At 44.2% G+C, this 15,924-nt stretch overlaps 1 protein-coding gene across 3 annotated transcripts in view; it reads left to right on the top strand.

Moving 5' to 3' along the window:
* Positions 1 to 15,924, top strand: part of COL4A1 (collagen type IV alpha 1 chain) — a 196,796-nt gene that overhangs the window by 56,650 nt on the left and 124,222 nt on the right. For all 3 annotated transcript variants that reach the window (XM_080997345.1, XM_080997347.1, XM_080997346.1), the window contains exons 13-19: positions 129 to 218; positions 1,987 to 2,022; positions 2,747 to 2,806; positions 3,949 to 3,993; positions 5,347 to 5,400; positions 5,519 to 5,560; positions 8,659 to 8,752. In XM_080997345.1, coding sequence (XP_080853471.1) covers positions 129 to 218; positions 1,987 to 2,022; positions 2,747 to 2,806; positions 3,949 to 3,993; positions 5,347 to 5,400; positions 5,519 to 5,560; positions 8,659 to 8,752 — 421 coding nt within the window. The remainder of the gene's footprint in view (positions 1 to 128; positions 219 to 1,986; positions 2,023 to 2,746; positions 2,807 to 3,948; positions 3,994 to 5,346; positions 5,401 to 5,518; positions 5,561 to 8,658; positions 8,753 to 15,924) is intronic.

Genomic DNA, 15,924 nt, shown 5'->3' with positions numbered 1-15,924 from the left:
ATAATAATGAACTTTAAAACAAAACATTTTTTTTGAAGAGAATCAAAGTCTTAATACTTAGAAAATTGTTTTCTAAGTATTCCTCTTGTAGCTAATTTTATTTTAATCCTTCTTGCATGCAACTCTAGGGTGAGCGGGGTGCCATGGGCCCTCCAGGTCCCCAGGGAACTGTTCCTCAACAGCAAGAGAAAGGAACCGTAGTAATACGTGGAGAGACTGTGAGTGTGTGCATTTTGTTCTTCTGATATCAGTGGCATTGGGCTGTATTCACAAACTTTTACTCAGAGTAGACATGCTGAATTTAATGGCCATGACTCACAGGTCAGTTTATTTCAGTGGGTCTACTCTGATTAAAAGGAAGTCAAAAGCTATCAGTTGTGATAAGGATTACTGAGGGAAGAGAAGTATAAATCGACAGTCAGAAGTCCATAAATTTTCTCCTTTTCCTTTTTTTTTTTTTTGGTAAGTAAATTACTCTCTCTAGAATATTTGTTCATTCTTTGACCCACTCCCACCACTCATTTGCCATGCCCTCTGTGAGTGCACAAAAGACCAAACTAGATGTGACAGCATGAAAATAGCTCAATGAGATGTAGGTTAGAAGCTCCATAGACCAACCAAATTTATTCCAGTGGGAGATCCCCCTTAGTCCTATCCATATGCCACTGAAACATACACATAATAGTATAATCCATAGGGAGGGTTTTCTCACCTCTTCAACTTGACGGGGTCACAAACCACGAATCTTTGGAGGCAGTGTGGCAGCTGCCTTTTGGAAGAGAGATCTAAGCCTGTGTCTGTCGGAAGCCTGAGGAGACACCTCTGCTGCCAGACTTTGATAGACCCCTCTGGGGAGCAGGAGAGCCCTAAAGCTCGGAGGCCTACAGCCTAGAACATGGATAGGCAAATTAAGGCCTGGGGGCTGGATCCGGCCCAATCGCCTTCTAAATATGGCCCGCAGATGGTCCGGGAATCAGCATGTTTTTACATGAGTGGAATGTGTCCTTTTATTTAAAATGCATCTCTGGGTTATTTGTGGGGCATAGGAACCCGTTCATTTACCCCCCCCCAAAAAAAAATAGCCCGGCCCACCACAAGGTCTGAGGGACAGTGGACCGGCCCCTGTTGAAAAAGTTTGCTGACCCCTGGCCTAGAAGAAGCCAACAAACTGCAGAGGAAGGACCTTGCCCTTTTAACTGCCTAGATGCAGAACCAAACCTAGGTCACTCTCCAAGGTGCTGATCCGGGCTTTGTTAGCCTTTGTCTGCCTGGAACCCTGAGGTGCCTCATCTCCCTCTTGTTTGGACCATCACCTCTCTGCAGCAGTGTGCACCCCGATGAATCAGGACATAGGTCTGCCATTGGATGGGCATTTCTGCATTTCAGCAGATTCAGGGCACTGTTTTAAGGCAGGAATTGGAAACCTCCAGCACATGGGCCAAATTGGTATGGTAGAGATATGGCTGCAAGTGCGCAATGGGAGCCTTAAACTGCATTCCTAATTGGGCGTTGACTAGGGAAAGCAGGCTTCAGATCCACTACCTGTCAGCTGATAGCTTTTTGCAAGCTCTGTGTGGTGCTCTGAAGTCTCAACTTTGGGGCATCAAAGCACTCAATCACCTGACTTCATGGTGGCACCAGGTGATTGACAGGTAGTATGCCCCACCCACCTGTAAAATTTGGCCCATATGCTACAATCCAATAAAGATCTGGCTCACAGAGCCCATAAGGTTCCTCACTTCTGATTCAAGGGGACTGAAGGTTCTCTGATCACAATCGACCTGTAAACCTGTTTTCTTTTCAGCAGTTTCTTATAAGCAGATTATATCAGAGAATCTGAAACTTTTCAAAAACAAAACATTACACAAGACAGTAACCCTAACATTTTCAAGGCTTGGAGAGTCTTGAAAAATTACTGTGTTTTAAATGGGAGGGTTTAGCTGATGCCTCATTATATTAATCTACTTTGTTTTGTCATTCCATTAGGGTGCTCCTGGTGAAAAGGGTGACCCTGGCTTTCCAGTAAGTTTAAAACTGATCTGTATTTTGGGGATCCTGAATTCATTTTACTGACTTACTGAGCAATGCTATAGCAATCCTCAGCTGCTATGTCCTATACATGCTCACCCCAGGAGGGGTGGAGAGACCACAACACTCAAAAATTCCAAAACGCTGCATAAACAGCAGCCAGACATGAGCACACCACAAATGCTCAGAAATTCCCAGCAATCAGGGGTTGTTCTGGCAATGATGCCTACATGACCCCCCCCCCCATCATGGAGGGAGCCAATGAACTCATGGTAACAAGCTCAGCCCTCCTCCCTTCAACCCAGCTTGCCCAGCGCTCCCAGTTAATGATCTCCTATAGCACAAGCAGGAGCGGCCCCACTCTTGAGAGTCCCCCAACATCCCTACATGCAGGACTTTGAGTCTCTTTCCACCTCTCACAACCACAGTTTTTTGAAGACAGCATGCAAAAGGAAGGAAGGAGAGGGCGTCCAACACAGCACTCACATAGCCCCCTTGGCAGAATGCCTACAGAAGCCCTCCTCAGAACAAGGATTGGAGACTGAACTGGTGAAGAAAATCTATGCCAATGAGCAAAAGAAAGGGTTAAGAGGACACACAAGAAATGGAACCATGGACACACAGTGACATTGGCAATGCCCAGTGGCCCTACGTTTGTAACTTGTGGTACCACTGTAGACTTCAATAACATACACTAATGGCATTTTTTTTAAAAAAGGGATCACCAGGATTAAGTGAGAAAGGGCAGAAAGGTGAACCTGGAAAACCTGGTCCACGGGTATGTATGCTTAGTATTTATTAATAAATTTGCTTTTGCTTCTCCAGCCATTTAGTGATTTCTGTTAAACATATTAGTAATCTCAATGAGATGTATATCTGAAAGCAAGATTTGTGCTACAGGGAATTTTGTGGGTCGGCTTGGTTTCTGATTGAAATAGTGTGTTGTCTTTTTTTAAGGGAGGAATGATTTCAATGCAGGAAGAATTTGATTAATTTTGACATATGAATCAATCAAGTAAAGATGATAGAACTTGTTTAATTTTTTAAAAATGTGAATTTTACTAGAAGATTTTGAACTAATAGGTTATTTTATTTTGAGCTTAAAAGTTACATTTTGTCACTCAACAGTTCTATCCAATTCTACAATACCAATGACTTCCCACTCACCCACCATCAATGTTTATAATCAAGAATACAGACAATTGCATTTTATAATTCCACCCTATCCAGTTTCATCTTCTTTAACAGGTTTCTTAATATGTTCTGCTATTTCCCCCCTTAACCTTCAAACCCTGCTATGGACTTCACATATGGAAAATAACTTTTTAAATGGACCAGAAAAGGGTTTCCAGTCCTCCGTAAATGATTCTAGATTTGTATCTCTTATCTGTTCTGTGTATTTCAAGGTTTTCATCAACCATTCTTCCCTTGAGGGTGTTCTCACATCCTTCTGCTTCTGTGCAGAGAGATTCCTTGCCACTGTGGTTACATACAGCTCTACATTTGAAGCTTTCTTTGGGATTTCACTGTCCTATATCTCCAACAGGAGGAGGCACCTTTCTTCCTCCTTTCCTCCCTCCCACTTGCCACCATGGCCAAGGCAGCAGCTTCAGCCAGCAACATGGTGAAAAGGGATAGGATTGGAGGATTGTGGGTGGGATGGGAAGGAGTGGGTGATACTTGAGACTTGCATGGCTGCATGGAAGATAGCTGGAAGCAACCCTAGTGACAGTGGTGAGGAATGATTCCCCAAGCATTCATTTTCTCCAGGTTTTTCCTATGAGACTCTGAGAAAGCTTGGAAAAACTACGGTAAATGCTTTCTAAGACAAGCTAGGGAAGGAAACATGCCATTTACTCTGCAGTTTCAACATTAAAAAAAATAGTAGTAGGAATTTATATGAAACTATTTACATTTCAGGGAAGACCTGGAAAGGACGGAGAAAATGGAGAGAAGGGAAGAACTGTATGTATTTTCAATTTTCTTCAATATTGCTTTTACATACTTCTAAAAGCTTTTATCTCTGGAATTTAATTATTACAATTCTATACAACCCTTCATCAGATGATCACTGCATAGTTTACAATATAAAAACACAAAAATACATATCATAACAACAAACAAAAACAAGAACCCTGCACCACACAGTTTAAAAGGCCATGGACCAAACACGGAGGAGAGCTCAACATCAAGCCTACCAAGTAGCAATTGTGACAGCAAAGAGGACCTTTGTTGCCCCTTTACTGCATTTGCAGAAAACATTTCCAGGAGACTCCTTCAGATGGCTTGGAGTCTGCTAAAGACTCTAATATCTCCTGTAATGATTTTGCAAAGTTTTTTTGCAGATAAAATTGTTCAAATTCAGAAGGAAGCAGACTCTACCATGTGCTGGGTCGGGAGAGTACTGGTGCTCTCTCTGGTCAAGCTGTATCAGTTTCAGCCTGTTATTTCTGAGGATGTCTACAGGCTGCTTGGATGACTGAAACTGACCACCTGTCTCCTTGATACTTGACCATCCTGGCTCATAAAAGTGAGCAAGGCAGGGATGGGCAATGGGCTCCATGGGATAGCAAATGCTTCCCTCTATGAGGAAGTCTTCCCGGAACCCCTTAAAGAAGTGGTTATTAAACTACTTTTTTAAAAAAAACTTACTTGGACCAAGCCACTATGGCCAATTATTGCCCAGTCTCAAATCTTCCATTCCTGGACAAGGTGACTGAGCGGGTGGTCGCTGAACAACTTCAGGCATATCTGGAGGATGCGAACCATTTTGATCTCTTCCATTCGGGACTGAAACTGCCCTGGTCCTGCTGGTCAGTGGTCTCCAGTGGACTAGGGACAGAGGTGAAAGCTGTTTCCTGGTTCTGCTGGATCTCTCAGCAGTTTTTCATACCATTGACCATGGAATCCTTTTGAACCATCTATGAGGGTTGGGAACTGGGGACACTTGTTATGCACCAGTTCCACTCCTTCCTCCTGGGCCGTGTCCAGAAAGTGGTTTTGGGGGCTCTCACTTATGGGGTACCTCAGGGCTCTGTCCTCTCTCTCGTGCTTTTCAACATCTATATGAAGCTGCTGGCAGAGATCATCAGGGGTTTGGGCTGGGTGTTCACCAGTATGCGGATGGTCCCCAGCTCTACCTCTTGTTTAAATCAGCACCAGTGGAGGTGGTGAATGTCCTGTGTGAGTGTCTGGAGGTGGTTGGAGGATGGATGACAGTTAATGGATTGAGGTTAAAATAATCTTAAGGAGCTTGTCTTGATTTACAAATACCACAGTTAATGAAAACTATTATTATTATTATTATTATATGTGTAGGGAGAAACTGGCCCCCCGGGATTTCCAGGACTGCCCGGAATAAGTGGTCCTAGAGTAAGTAGATCCATTTGAAAATGTACTGGCATGTATTTTAGCTTTCATTCGCAATATTGCAATTAATAATAATGTTTCCTTTAGTCAGCTTTAGAATTTAACTTTTTATTTTTTTCAGGGAGATAAGGGTGCAGCAGGTCCTTCAGGACCTCCAGGAATAGTAAGTATTAAACTATGTGCTTAAATGAATGTCTCTTTTAACTATAATAAATGAAACATAGGAAACTGCCATAGGCTGGGTCAGACTATTTGTCCATGTAGCCCAGAGCTGCCTACTCTGACTCGCAGCAGCTGTGGAAGGTCCTTGGCAAATACCATTTCCAACAGCTGCTCTGATCATTCCAACTAGAGACACCAAGGGATTGAAGCTGGGGTGTCATGCATATGAAGGTGGTGTGATCCATCACTAGGTTGTAGCTTTTCCCATGGTTTCTTAATTTAATGCTTAGAAAGGGACTATGCAAAAATATTGATTCATCTGTGATGCTTTCTTTTTTTCATGTGATCAAAATTTGATATTTCCTTATATGTAACAAATTTGTGTTTGAATTGCACAGAGACAGTTTTTCTTACTTTCCAGTAGTACGGTGCATCCACTTCAGAAGAATCATAGAATCACAGAATTGTAGAGTTGGAAGGGACCAAAGGGTCATCTAGTCTAACCCCCTGCAATGCAGGAATCTAAACTAAAGCATCCATGACTGATGGCCATCCAACCTCTGCTTAAAAACCTCCAAGGTGCACAAATTCCAGAGAGAAACCGTTCCACTGTCAAACAGCTCTTACCATCAGAAAGTTTTCCCTGACATTTAGTTGGAATCTCCTTTCTTGTAACTTGAAGCCATTGGTTCAAGTCCTACCCTACAGAACAGGAGAAAACAAGCTTGCTACATCTTCCATGAGACAGCCCTTGTGATACTTGAAGATGCCTATCCTATCTTGTCTCAGTCTCCTCTATTCCAGGCTAAACATACCCAACTCCTTCAACCAAGGCTTGGTTTCCAGAACCTTGATCATCTTGGTTGTCCTCCTCTGCACACCTTCCAGCTTGTCAACATCCTTCTTACGTTTTGGAGCCCAGAATTGGACACTGTATTTCAGATGTGGTCTGACCAAGGAAGAATGGAGTGGTACTATTGCTTCCCTTGATCTGGACACTAGACTTCTGTTGATGCAGCCTACAATAGCATTAGTCTTTTTTTGCTACTGCACCACACTGTTGACTCAAGTTCAGCTTGTTGTTCACTAAGACCTCTAGATCCTTTTCACTTGAACTGCTAGTAAGGCGGTTGTCCCCCATCCTATATTTGTCCACCTGGTTCTTCTTGGCTAAGTGCAGCACTTTCTATGAAATAAATGTACACAATGCTTGTGGGGGGGGGGCGTGTTGGAAAATCCAACCTGCACACAAACTTCTGTCTCTGCTTCACTTGTAGCTTGAGAAAACACATACAAAAAATCATGAGTTTTTCCAACACCACATACTCTTGCATTTGTATCACACATTCCTTTCCTTCAAATGTGACCTGACTATAACTAGTGGACAAAAGATTGCAACTGGTAAATGGGCAAACTGGCCTGGAGGGCACCACTTTAGATCCACAAAGGGAAGTTAAATGAGACTAGTTCACATTTCTCAGATGTGGATGCCAGTAATGAAATAATAGTGGCTTGCCTTGTAAGTTCATGGCTCAGGTGGACAAAGGTACTTCCCAATTCCATGGCAAAGGTACTTCCCAATTCCAAGTGTTAAGTCACTATATTATCCCACTCTACATTATAGAATCTGATTGTGTGGCCTAGTCTTAGCAACTGTGCTCTGCTGTTGGATCGTTAATTGGTATAATGTGATAAGTTTATAGAGTTAATCTTACTGGTACTTTTGGGGAGGCTTTGAAAAACCTCAAATACCTTTGGCGAGGTTTAGCAGTTCTGTGAGCCTGTATAACGTGAGTTTTTTATTGAAATGTTTTTATTTTATGTAAATCACCTTGGAAAGAATATTCTTCTTGAAAGGTGGTGGAGCCATTAATAAAGTAGATAAAATAAATTCAGTATATGTTCTTTTATATCCTTTTCATCAGGCCTCATCCCTCTGGCCTTCCTCACATGTCTGTGTTGGGGTTAATTCATAGAATTACAGAATCTTAGAGTTGGAAGGGACCCCAAGGGTCACCTAGTCCAACCCCCTGTAATGCAGGAATCTCAACTAAAGCATCCATGAGAGATGGCCATCCAGCTTCTGCTTAAAAATCTCCAGGGAAAGAGAGTCCACCCCCTCTCGTGGGAGTCTCTTCCACTGCTGAACAGCTCTTACTGTCAGAAAGTTTTTCCAAATGTTTAGTCGGAATCTCCTTTCTTGCAACTTGAAGCCATTGGTTCGAGTCCTACCCTCCAGAGCTGGAAAAAAGCAAGCATGTTCCCTCCTCCATGTGACAAGCCCTTCAGATATTTGAAGATGGCTATCATATCTCCTCTCAGTCTCCTTTTTCCTGGCTTGGTTTCCAGACCCTTGATCATCTTGGTTGCCCTCCTCTGCGCACCTTCCATCTTGTCAACATCCACCTTAAATTGTGGTGCCCAAGATTGCACACAATATTCCAAGTGTGGTCTGACCAAGGCAGAATAGAATGGGACTATGACTTATCTTGATTTGGGCACTAAACTTCTGTTGATGCAGCCTAGAATAGCATTAGCTTTTTTGCTGCTGCATCACACTGTTGAGTCATGCTAAGCTTGCGGTCCACCAAGATCCCTAGATCCTTTTCACCAGTACTGTTAGTAAGCCAGGTGTCCCCCATCCTGTATTTGTTCATCTTGTTCTTCCTGCCAAAGTGCAGGACCTTACATTTGTCCCTATTGAAATTCATTTTGTTAGCTTGCGCCCAGTTCTCCAGTCTTTACTTAAAGTAAAGTTGCTTTACTTAAAGCACCTGGGTGGTGAGGTCTCTGTAGTATGTGGCATCACAGCTTACCTTGGAGCCAAAACCCCTCATCCCCTCTCACTCTTACAAGGACTATTTTTAGCCACTTTAATTAGATAAATGTATAGAACCGAAGGGGTTTGAGATTGTGCTAAAAACAAACCCTTGCAAGCCTAAACTTGATGATTATGCACAGAGTAGAAGTCAGAGTAGAAGATTTTAGCAAGCCACTTGTGTACAGGATTGAACCCGATAGTTCTTATCTGTTAGAAGGCTGAAAGCATTTGGTTTTTTTTAAATTAATCTACATCATACTATTTCCCCTGTTATTCAGGTTATAGGGATTGGAGATCAAGAAGTAATAGGTGAGAAAGGCGACTCAGGTCCTCCAGGAATTCCTGGACAAAAAGGTGAACCAGGTCAAAAAGGTAAATATTGCTAATTGTTAATTATTTCATTATATTAACTTGGTCAAGAAATTTCGTTTAAAAATGATTTAATTGACTTCCTGCTGAGATTGTAGCTGATTCTTTCTTTCTCTAAATTCAGTGCATTCATTCAATAGACTTAATCCTCCTTCAATCAGTGGAGCTAAAGAATATACCGTATTTTTCGCACCATAGGACGCACTTTTTCCCTCCTAAAAAGCAAGGGAAAATGTGTGTGCGTCCTATGGAGCGAATGCAGGGGGGAGGCAGGCGGGAAAAGCCCTCAAGAGCCGCACACAAGCTTCGTGCGCTCTTGCGGGCTTTTCTCTAGGAGGGAGAAGGGAGTGACTGGCTGCAGCAGTCCCTTCTCCCTCCTGGGGGAAAAGCCCCCAAGAGCGGCACCCTGTTTAAAGGCTGTGCGGCTCCTGCGGGCTTTTCTACGAGGTGGGGGAATCCCCCCCCCCAGAAAAGCCAGGAGAAGCCGCACAGCCCCTTTAAAGAGCGTGCGGCTTCTGCGGGAGTTGGGGGAAGCTGCAGCAGATTCCCTCCTCCCGGGCTCCCTTTGAAGCGGCAATGTGGGAGGGGAGCAGCTTACACTCGTGTAAGCAGCTCCTCTCCCACTTTCCTCCTTCAAAGCAACTACGGAGGAGGGAAGGAAGGGGACCATGGATCCTCCGCTGCTCGAGGCTGCAGCGGATTCCTCCTCCGTAATTGCTTTGAAGCAGGAAAGTGGGAGGGGGCAGTTTACACTCGTGTAAGCAGCTCCTCTCCCACTTTCCTGCTTCAAAGCAACCACGGAGGAGGGAAAGAGGGGATCCATGGATCCTCTTCGCTGCTCGAGGCTGCAGCAGATTCCCTCCTCCCGGGCTCCCTTTGAAGCAGCAAAGTGGGAGGGGAGCAGCTTACACTCGTGTAAGCAGCTCCTCTCCCACTTTCCTCCTTCAAAGCAACTACGGAGGAGGGAAGGAAGGGGACCATGGATCCTCCGCTGCTGGAGGCTTCAGCGGATTCCTCCTCCGTAATTGCTTTGAAGCAGGAAAGTGGGAGGGGGGCAGTTTACACTCGTGTAAGCAGCTCCTCTCCCACTTTCCTGCTTCAAAGCAACCACGGAGGAGGGAAAGAGGGGACCCATGGATCCTCCGCTGCTGGAGGCTTCAGCGGATTCCTCCTCCGTAATTGCTTTGAAGCAGGAAAGTGGGAGGGGGGCAGTTTACACTCGTGTAAGCAGCTCCTCTCCCACTTTCCTGCTTCAAAGCAACCGCGGAGGAGGGAAGGAAGGGGACCATGGATCCTCCGCTGCTGGAGGCTTCAGCGGATTCCCTCCTCCGTGATTGCTTTGAAGCGGCAATGTGGGAGGGGAGCAGCTTACACTCGTGTAAGCAGCTCCTCTCCCACTTTCCTGCTTCAAAGCAACTACGGAGGAGAGAAGGAAGGGGACCATGGATCCTCCGCTGCTCACGGCTGCAGCGGATTCCTCCTCCTTGATTGCTGGGAGTTTCTCTGGGCAGGAATTCCCTCAGCTTAAGTGGGGTGGGGGAAGTGTGGCAGGTAGGGGGGTACTGAGAGACACATGTCTCTCAGATGAAAATTGGGAGTGGGCATTGTGTGAAGTGGCTGTGGATCTCCTGCCACAGAACTGTAGGACTGTATAGAGTTGGGAGGGCCACCCAAGGGTCATCTAGCCCAGCCCCCTCACAATGTAGGAATCACAGCTAAAGAACGCCAGGCAGATGGTCCTCCAACCGCTGCTTAAAAGCCTCCAGTGGTGGAGACCCCAAACACCTTCCGAGGTCATAGAATTGCAGGGTTGGAAGGGAACCCCAGGAGTCATCTAGTCCAGCCCCGGTGGACAGCGGGCGCAATCCATCCCGTTGCGCAAGACTAAAGATGCTGTGCAAGGCTAAAGAAGAAGCCAAGGCAGTGAGCGGGATGGATCGCGCTTGCTGCCTTGTCTTCTTTAGCTGCACTGGAGAGGTTTAGCTCCTGGCTGGAGAGGTTGTGCGGCTATGGATCCCGCGCACTGTCTTGGCTTCTTTGCTCTTTGGGGCTGGGGGGGGAACCCGGGCTTCCCCCGCAGCCCCGAGAAGCTCTGGGAGAAGTGGACAGGCTGCATGCAGCCTGTCCGTTGCTCTTTGGGGCTGGGGGGGGGATAATATTTTTTTCCTTGATTTCCCCCTCTAAAAACTAGGTGCGTCCTGTGGTCCGGTGCGTCCAATAGAGCGAAAAATACGGTACATTCTGCTATTGTTTCGACTAACTCCATGGCTGTGGTGCTAGAGCTTTTAAAGATACTTATAGAAAAGCTGAAAACACAATTATCATCTGCGATACAGAATACAGCCACAAAGAGGGCGAGGGATCTAGCAAGCTGGTTTGACGCAGAGTGCAGACAAACAAGGAAGCATTTGAGAACAATTTATCGCAAATATAGGAATACTGTGGCAGCCCCTTTATTTACCACATATATCTCCATAAGACGAAACTACAAACAACTATTAAAGAAGAAAAAACAAAAAGCTGAGTGAATCGCATGGCAAAGCCTGGTCAAGGCTTCACACGAGAAAGACCCAACTTGCTTTTGGCATACCATATCTGGCCTACTGGACCAGGAGTGTAACGGACTCATTTGTACCGTTGAACCCCGAGAGTGGATCCGATACTTTCAATCATTGTTTTATGATAAGGAAGCTCAGCTTAACAAGCCAAGCATTCAACCAAAGGTTTCACCTCACTGGTCACTTGTAACCACAGAGGAGGTAGAGAATTTGATCGCACAGCTAAAGAACAACAAGGCCCCTGGCATAGATTATATTCCCACAGAACTTCTGAAGACCAACACTGGGTGGTGGGCCCCCCTGCTGGCGACAATATTCTCCCACATTGATTCAACAGGCCTATTTCCCGAAGGGTGGGCCAAGGCGATAATGATCCCAATTAATAAAAAGGGCCCCACATCGGACCCAGTGAGTTATAGACCTATTACCTATACCTAGCAAATTATATGCAAAACACCTCTATATCAAATTAACCAGTTGGATGGACACTGAGGCTATCTTGGCGGAGGAGCAAGCTGGATTTAGGCAAGGCAGATCTACCATAGATCACTTAGCACATCTTATTGACAAATACGCCAAGAAAACCCGTGGGGTCTTATATGCAGCCTTCATTGATTTGAAGGCTGCCTTTGATTCAATTTCACGAGTAAGACTCTGGGCCAAATTGAATACATCCAGTATAGATAAAAGATTATTATTTTTGATTAATGGCCTATATAAAGATATTGTGCCGTACGTAAGATCCTCCACAAATGGCCAACTCATAGGCCCTGTACCAGCCACTAAGGGGGTTAAGCAAGGCTGCATTTTAGCCCCAGCATTATTTAACCTATATATCAATGACATGGTTAAAAGCTTAACATCTCCGGAGTTCCATGCTCCTAAATTGGCCACAAAACCAATCTCAGTGCTCTTATATGCTGATGATGTGGTTCTCCTATCCCGAACAGAAATAGGCCTTAAAAGGTTGATAGGAGAATTCTCAGCATACTGCAGGAGAGAACAGCTGGTGGTAAACTATCAGAAAACCAAAGTCATGGGTTTCGCAAGGAAACATAGATTACATAGCTGGAGCATGGACAATCAGAGTCATGGGATGTACACCAAAAATCTGTTAAAGAAAAAGCAGCCCAAAGTGCTAAGATGCTGTCCCGTTTTTGCCATATGAAGAGTGGCAAATACATCCCAGCAGCCCTAGAAGTTTTTCAAGCCAAATCTTTGGCACATATACTTTACGGGGCCCAAATTTGGACAGGTAATCATTGTAGCATTCTTGAAACTGTCCAATCCAAATTTTTAAGGCAGATTTTTTCTGTACCACCTTGTGTCCCAAATGCAGCATTACGACTGGAGGCAAGTCTTCCCTCTGTAGAAGCTCTGTCCTGGCAAAGAACCCTTAATTATTGGCTCCATTTAAATCTAAATCCTCCCGGTCTACTGCCCTTAGTGACACAAGACCCCCATAAAAGTGTGTGGTCCAAAATTGTGCACCAAAAATTCCTCTCCTGCGGACTCCATCCACATCAGCTTCTCACAATGGGTTTTATTAAAGCAAAAAGGCTAATTGAACAGCGTCTGAAGGACTTAGAGCAACAGAACAATCTGGCCATTATAAATAAATTCTGTCCTTGGTATGCCTTTTGCCCCCCCCCCCCAGTTTGATTCCCTGGCACCATATTTGTATAAATTAACTATCCCAAAATACAGACGTGCCTTCGCACTGGCCAGATTGGATGCGATGCCCTCTGCCGTACTTGAGGGCAGATACCAAAAGATTCCAACTGAGAAACGACTCTGCCTCTGTGGAGATGGCAATCTGGAAACAGTGGCTCATGTTCTCCTGTCCTGTCCACTTTATAAAGATCTGAGGAATGAGATCATCACTCCACTCCTGCTTACCATCCCAGGCCTCCCTTCTGTGGCCACATTGTTCTTTCTGTTATCAGATCAAAAGGATCAGACAACAGCAAAGGTTTGCTAGGTTTATCAAAGGTGCAATGAAATTAAGCGCCACTATCTAAACGATAATCTTGACCATTTGATTGTCCTTTTTACCCATTGTTGTCTTTTTAATTATATATATTGCTTGTTTTATATTGCTATGGCCGTTGGCCAATGCAAATAAAGTTTATCTATCTATCTATCAATAGATCAGGAAAATGAAGTGCATAATTAGATAAAGTGCCTGCTATACATTATAATTAAGTACATGATATAAAGCAATATCCAGCCATTAGTCCCACTCAGGATAAGTCCATTGATTTCAATAGGTCTACTATTGGGTATCTTAATTGGCCCCAATTCATTTTATGTAAAATTGTACATGATTAGATCCACATCTGATATCATGCCCAGTTCATGTTGAGCTTTTTCATGAATTATATGTTTGACATGATATGGAGTGATAATTAGACCTATACATACCCTCCAACATTTCTCAGATGAAAATTGGGATGTTCTATTCTACACCAGGAAGCGTTTCCTCTACATTTGCTCTCACTGCACACATAAATGTCATGTACACATACACATCTGTCACCTTCAGCCAGTTGCAACCTCTCCATCTCACCTACTTCCCAGGATTGTTGTGAAGAAAAAATGTGCAAGGGGGGATCACGTACAACACCTTCCACATGGAATGAAATAAAATTTTAGCGTTAAGTTGCCTGTCATGGAAAAAGGCGGGATACGATGATGATGGAAACTGAGAATGATCAGGAACACGCCAAAGAGTATATCCTGAGTGGGACTCAGTTCTGAGTAAAAATGTTTAGGATTGCAACCCTCAGCCGCCCTGAGCCCGGTCTTGGCTGGGGAGGGCGGGGTATAAATAAAAATTTATTATTATTATTATTATTATTATTATTGAAGGTTGTGCAGTCTTTACCCAGTTACCTGGGAATAAATTCCATTGAATACAATGGGACTTCTGAGTAGACAGTGTAAGGCTCCATTTCCAATAAAGGAATAAACAGTCTATGAATTTCCTAAAAAATGGCTGGTTGTGGAAGTATTGCAATTAAATAATTTAAAGTGGATTAGCAGTATTTCCCTTCAAAATTATAGGAAGGGCTTTGTATGCCAGCTTCACCATTTCCTTCATTTGGTTCAGGTATTTCATTTTCAGGATAAACAGGACTCTGTTTTTGCACCTTTCTTCTTTCTTTGGTGATCACTTGTAGCCAAGTAAGATTGTCTTCCATAAACATGGTTTTAACAATGAGTCCGTAAGTTCTGGAACCAGTTCTGGAACCACACGTCCTTCCAGAGTGGGGACATTGGTTTCTGGGCAGGAATTGATCCCGGTGTGGATTTGCCAAGCGTGCCTTCCTCCTAGCACATTTCTCCCTTGCGTCCTGAGTTTGAGTGTCTTCAAAGCCCATGACACCTTTGGTAAAGGCTGTTCTCCAACTGGAGCACTCGGAGGCCAGTGTTTCCCAGTTGTCAGTGTTTATACTACGTTTTTTAAGATTTGCCTTGAGACAGTCTTTAAACCTCTTTTGTTGACCACCAGCATTACGCTTTCCATTTTTAAGTTTGGAATAGAGTAGTTGCTTTGGAAGACGATCAGGCATCCGCACAACATGATCAGTCCAACGAAGCTGATGTTAAAGAATCATTGCTTCAACACTGGTGATCTTTGCTTCTTCCAGTACACTGATATTAGCTTGCATGTCTTCCCAAGTGATGTGTAAAAATTTTTGGAGACACCGTTGATGGAATCTTTCGAGGAGTTGGAGATGGCGTTGATAAGTGGTCCATGTTTCACAAGCATATAGTAAGGTTGGTAGTACAATAGCTTTATAAACAAGCATTTTGGTTTCCCTGCGAATGTCCCAGTCCTCAAACAGTCTGCACTTCAATCGGGAGAAAGCCGCACTCGCAGAGCTCTGGTGATGCTGGATTTCAGCATCAGTGTTGGCCCTTGTGGAAAGATAACTGCCTAGGTAGGAGAAGTGATCAACATTTTCCAACGTACACCATTGAGCTGGATTTGTGGCGCTACAGAGGGGTTATTTTGTACTTGGAAGTTGAGTGACAGGCCAAGCTTTTCGTAAGCTTCTGTGAAGATATTTAGGATGGTTTGGAGGTCATCCTCTGAGCGTGTGCACACTACGTAGTCATCAGCATACTGAAGCTCTATGATGGAAGTTACGGAAACCTTACTCTTTGCTTTCAGCCTGCTCAGATTAAAGAGCTTCCATCTGTTCGATATATGATTTCTACTCCAGTAGAGAGTTTCCCTTCGACAAAGTGTAGGATCATAGCAATGAAAATAATGAATAGAGTTGGGGAAACACAACCCTGTTTAACACCTGATCCCACTGTGAATGGTTCACTTTGAGAGCCATTGTTATCTGCGATTGTTGCTGTCATATTATCATGGAGGAGCCAAATGATGTTTACAAATTTATCTGGGCAGCCAATTTTCAGAAGGACAGTCCACAGGGCATTACGATTTACAGTGTTGAAAGCCTTAGTCAGGTCAATAAACGCCATATACAGGGGTTGGTTTTTCTCTCTGCATTAGTCTTGAAGCTGTCGAGCGGTGAAAATCATGTCCACTGTCCCCCTAGAAGGCCGGAAACTATTTTGGGATTCAGGAAGGGTCACCTC

This window comes from Podarcis pityusensis (genome assembly GCF_964106645.2).
Source record: "Podarcis pityusensis genome assembly, chromosome: 3".
Classification (NCBI taxonomy): Eukaryota; Metazoa; Chordata; class Lepidosauria; order Squamata; family Lacertidae; genus Podarcis; species Podarcis pityusensis.
The sequence above is the reverse complement of the archived record's forward strand: the minus strand, read 5'-3'. Positions and strand labels throughout refer to the sequence as shown.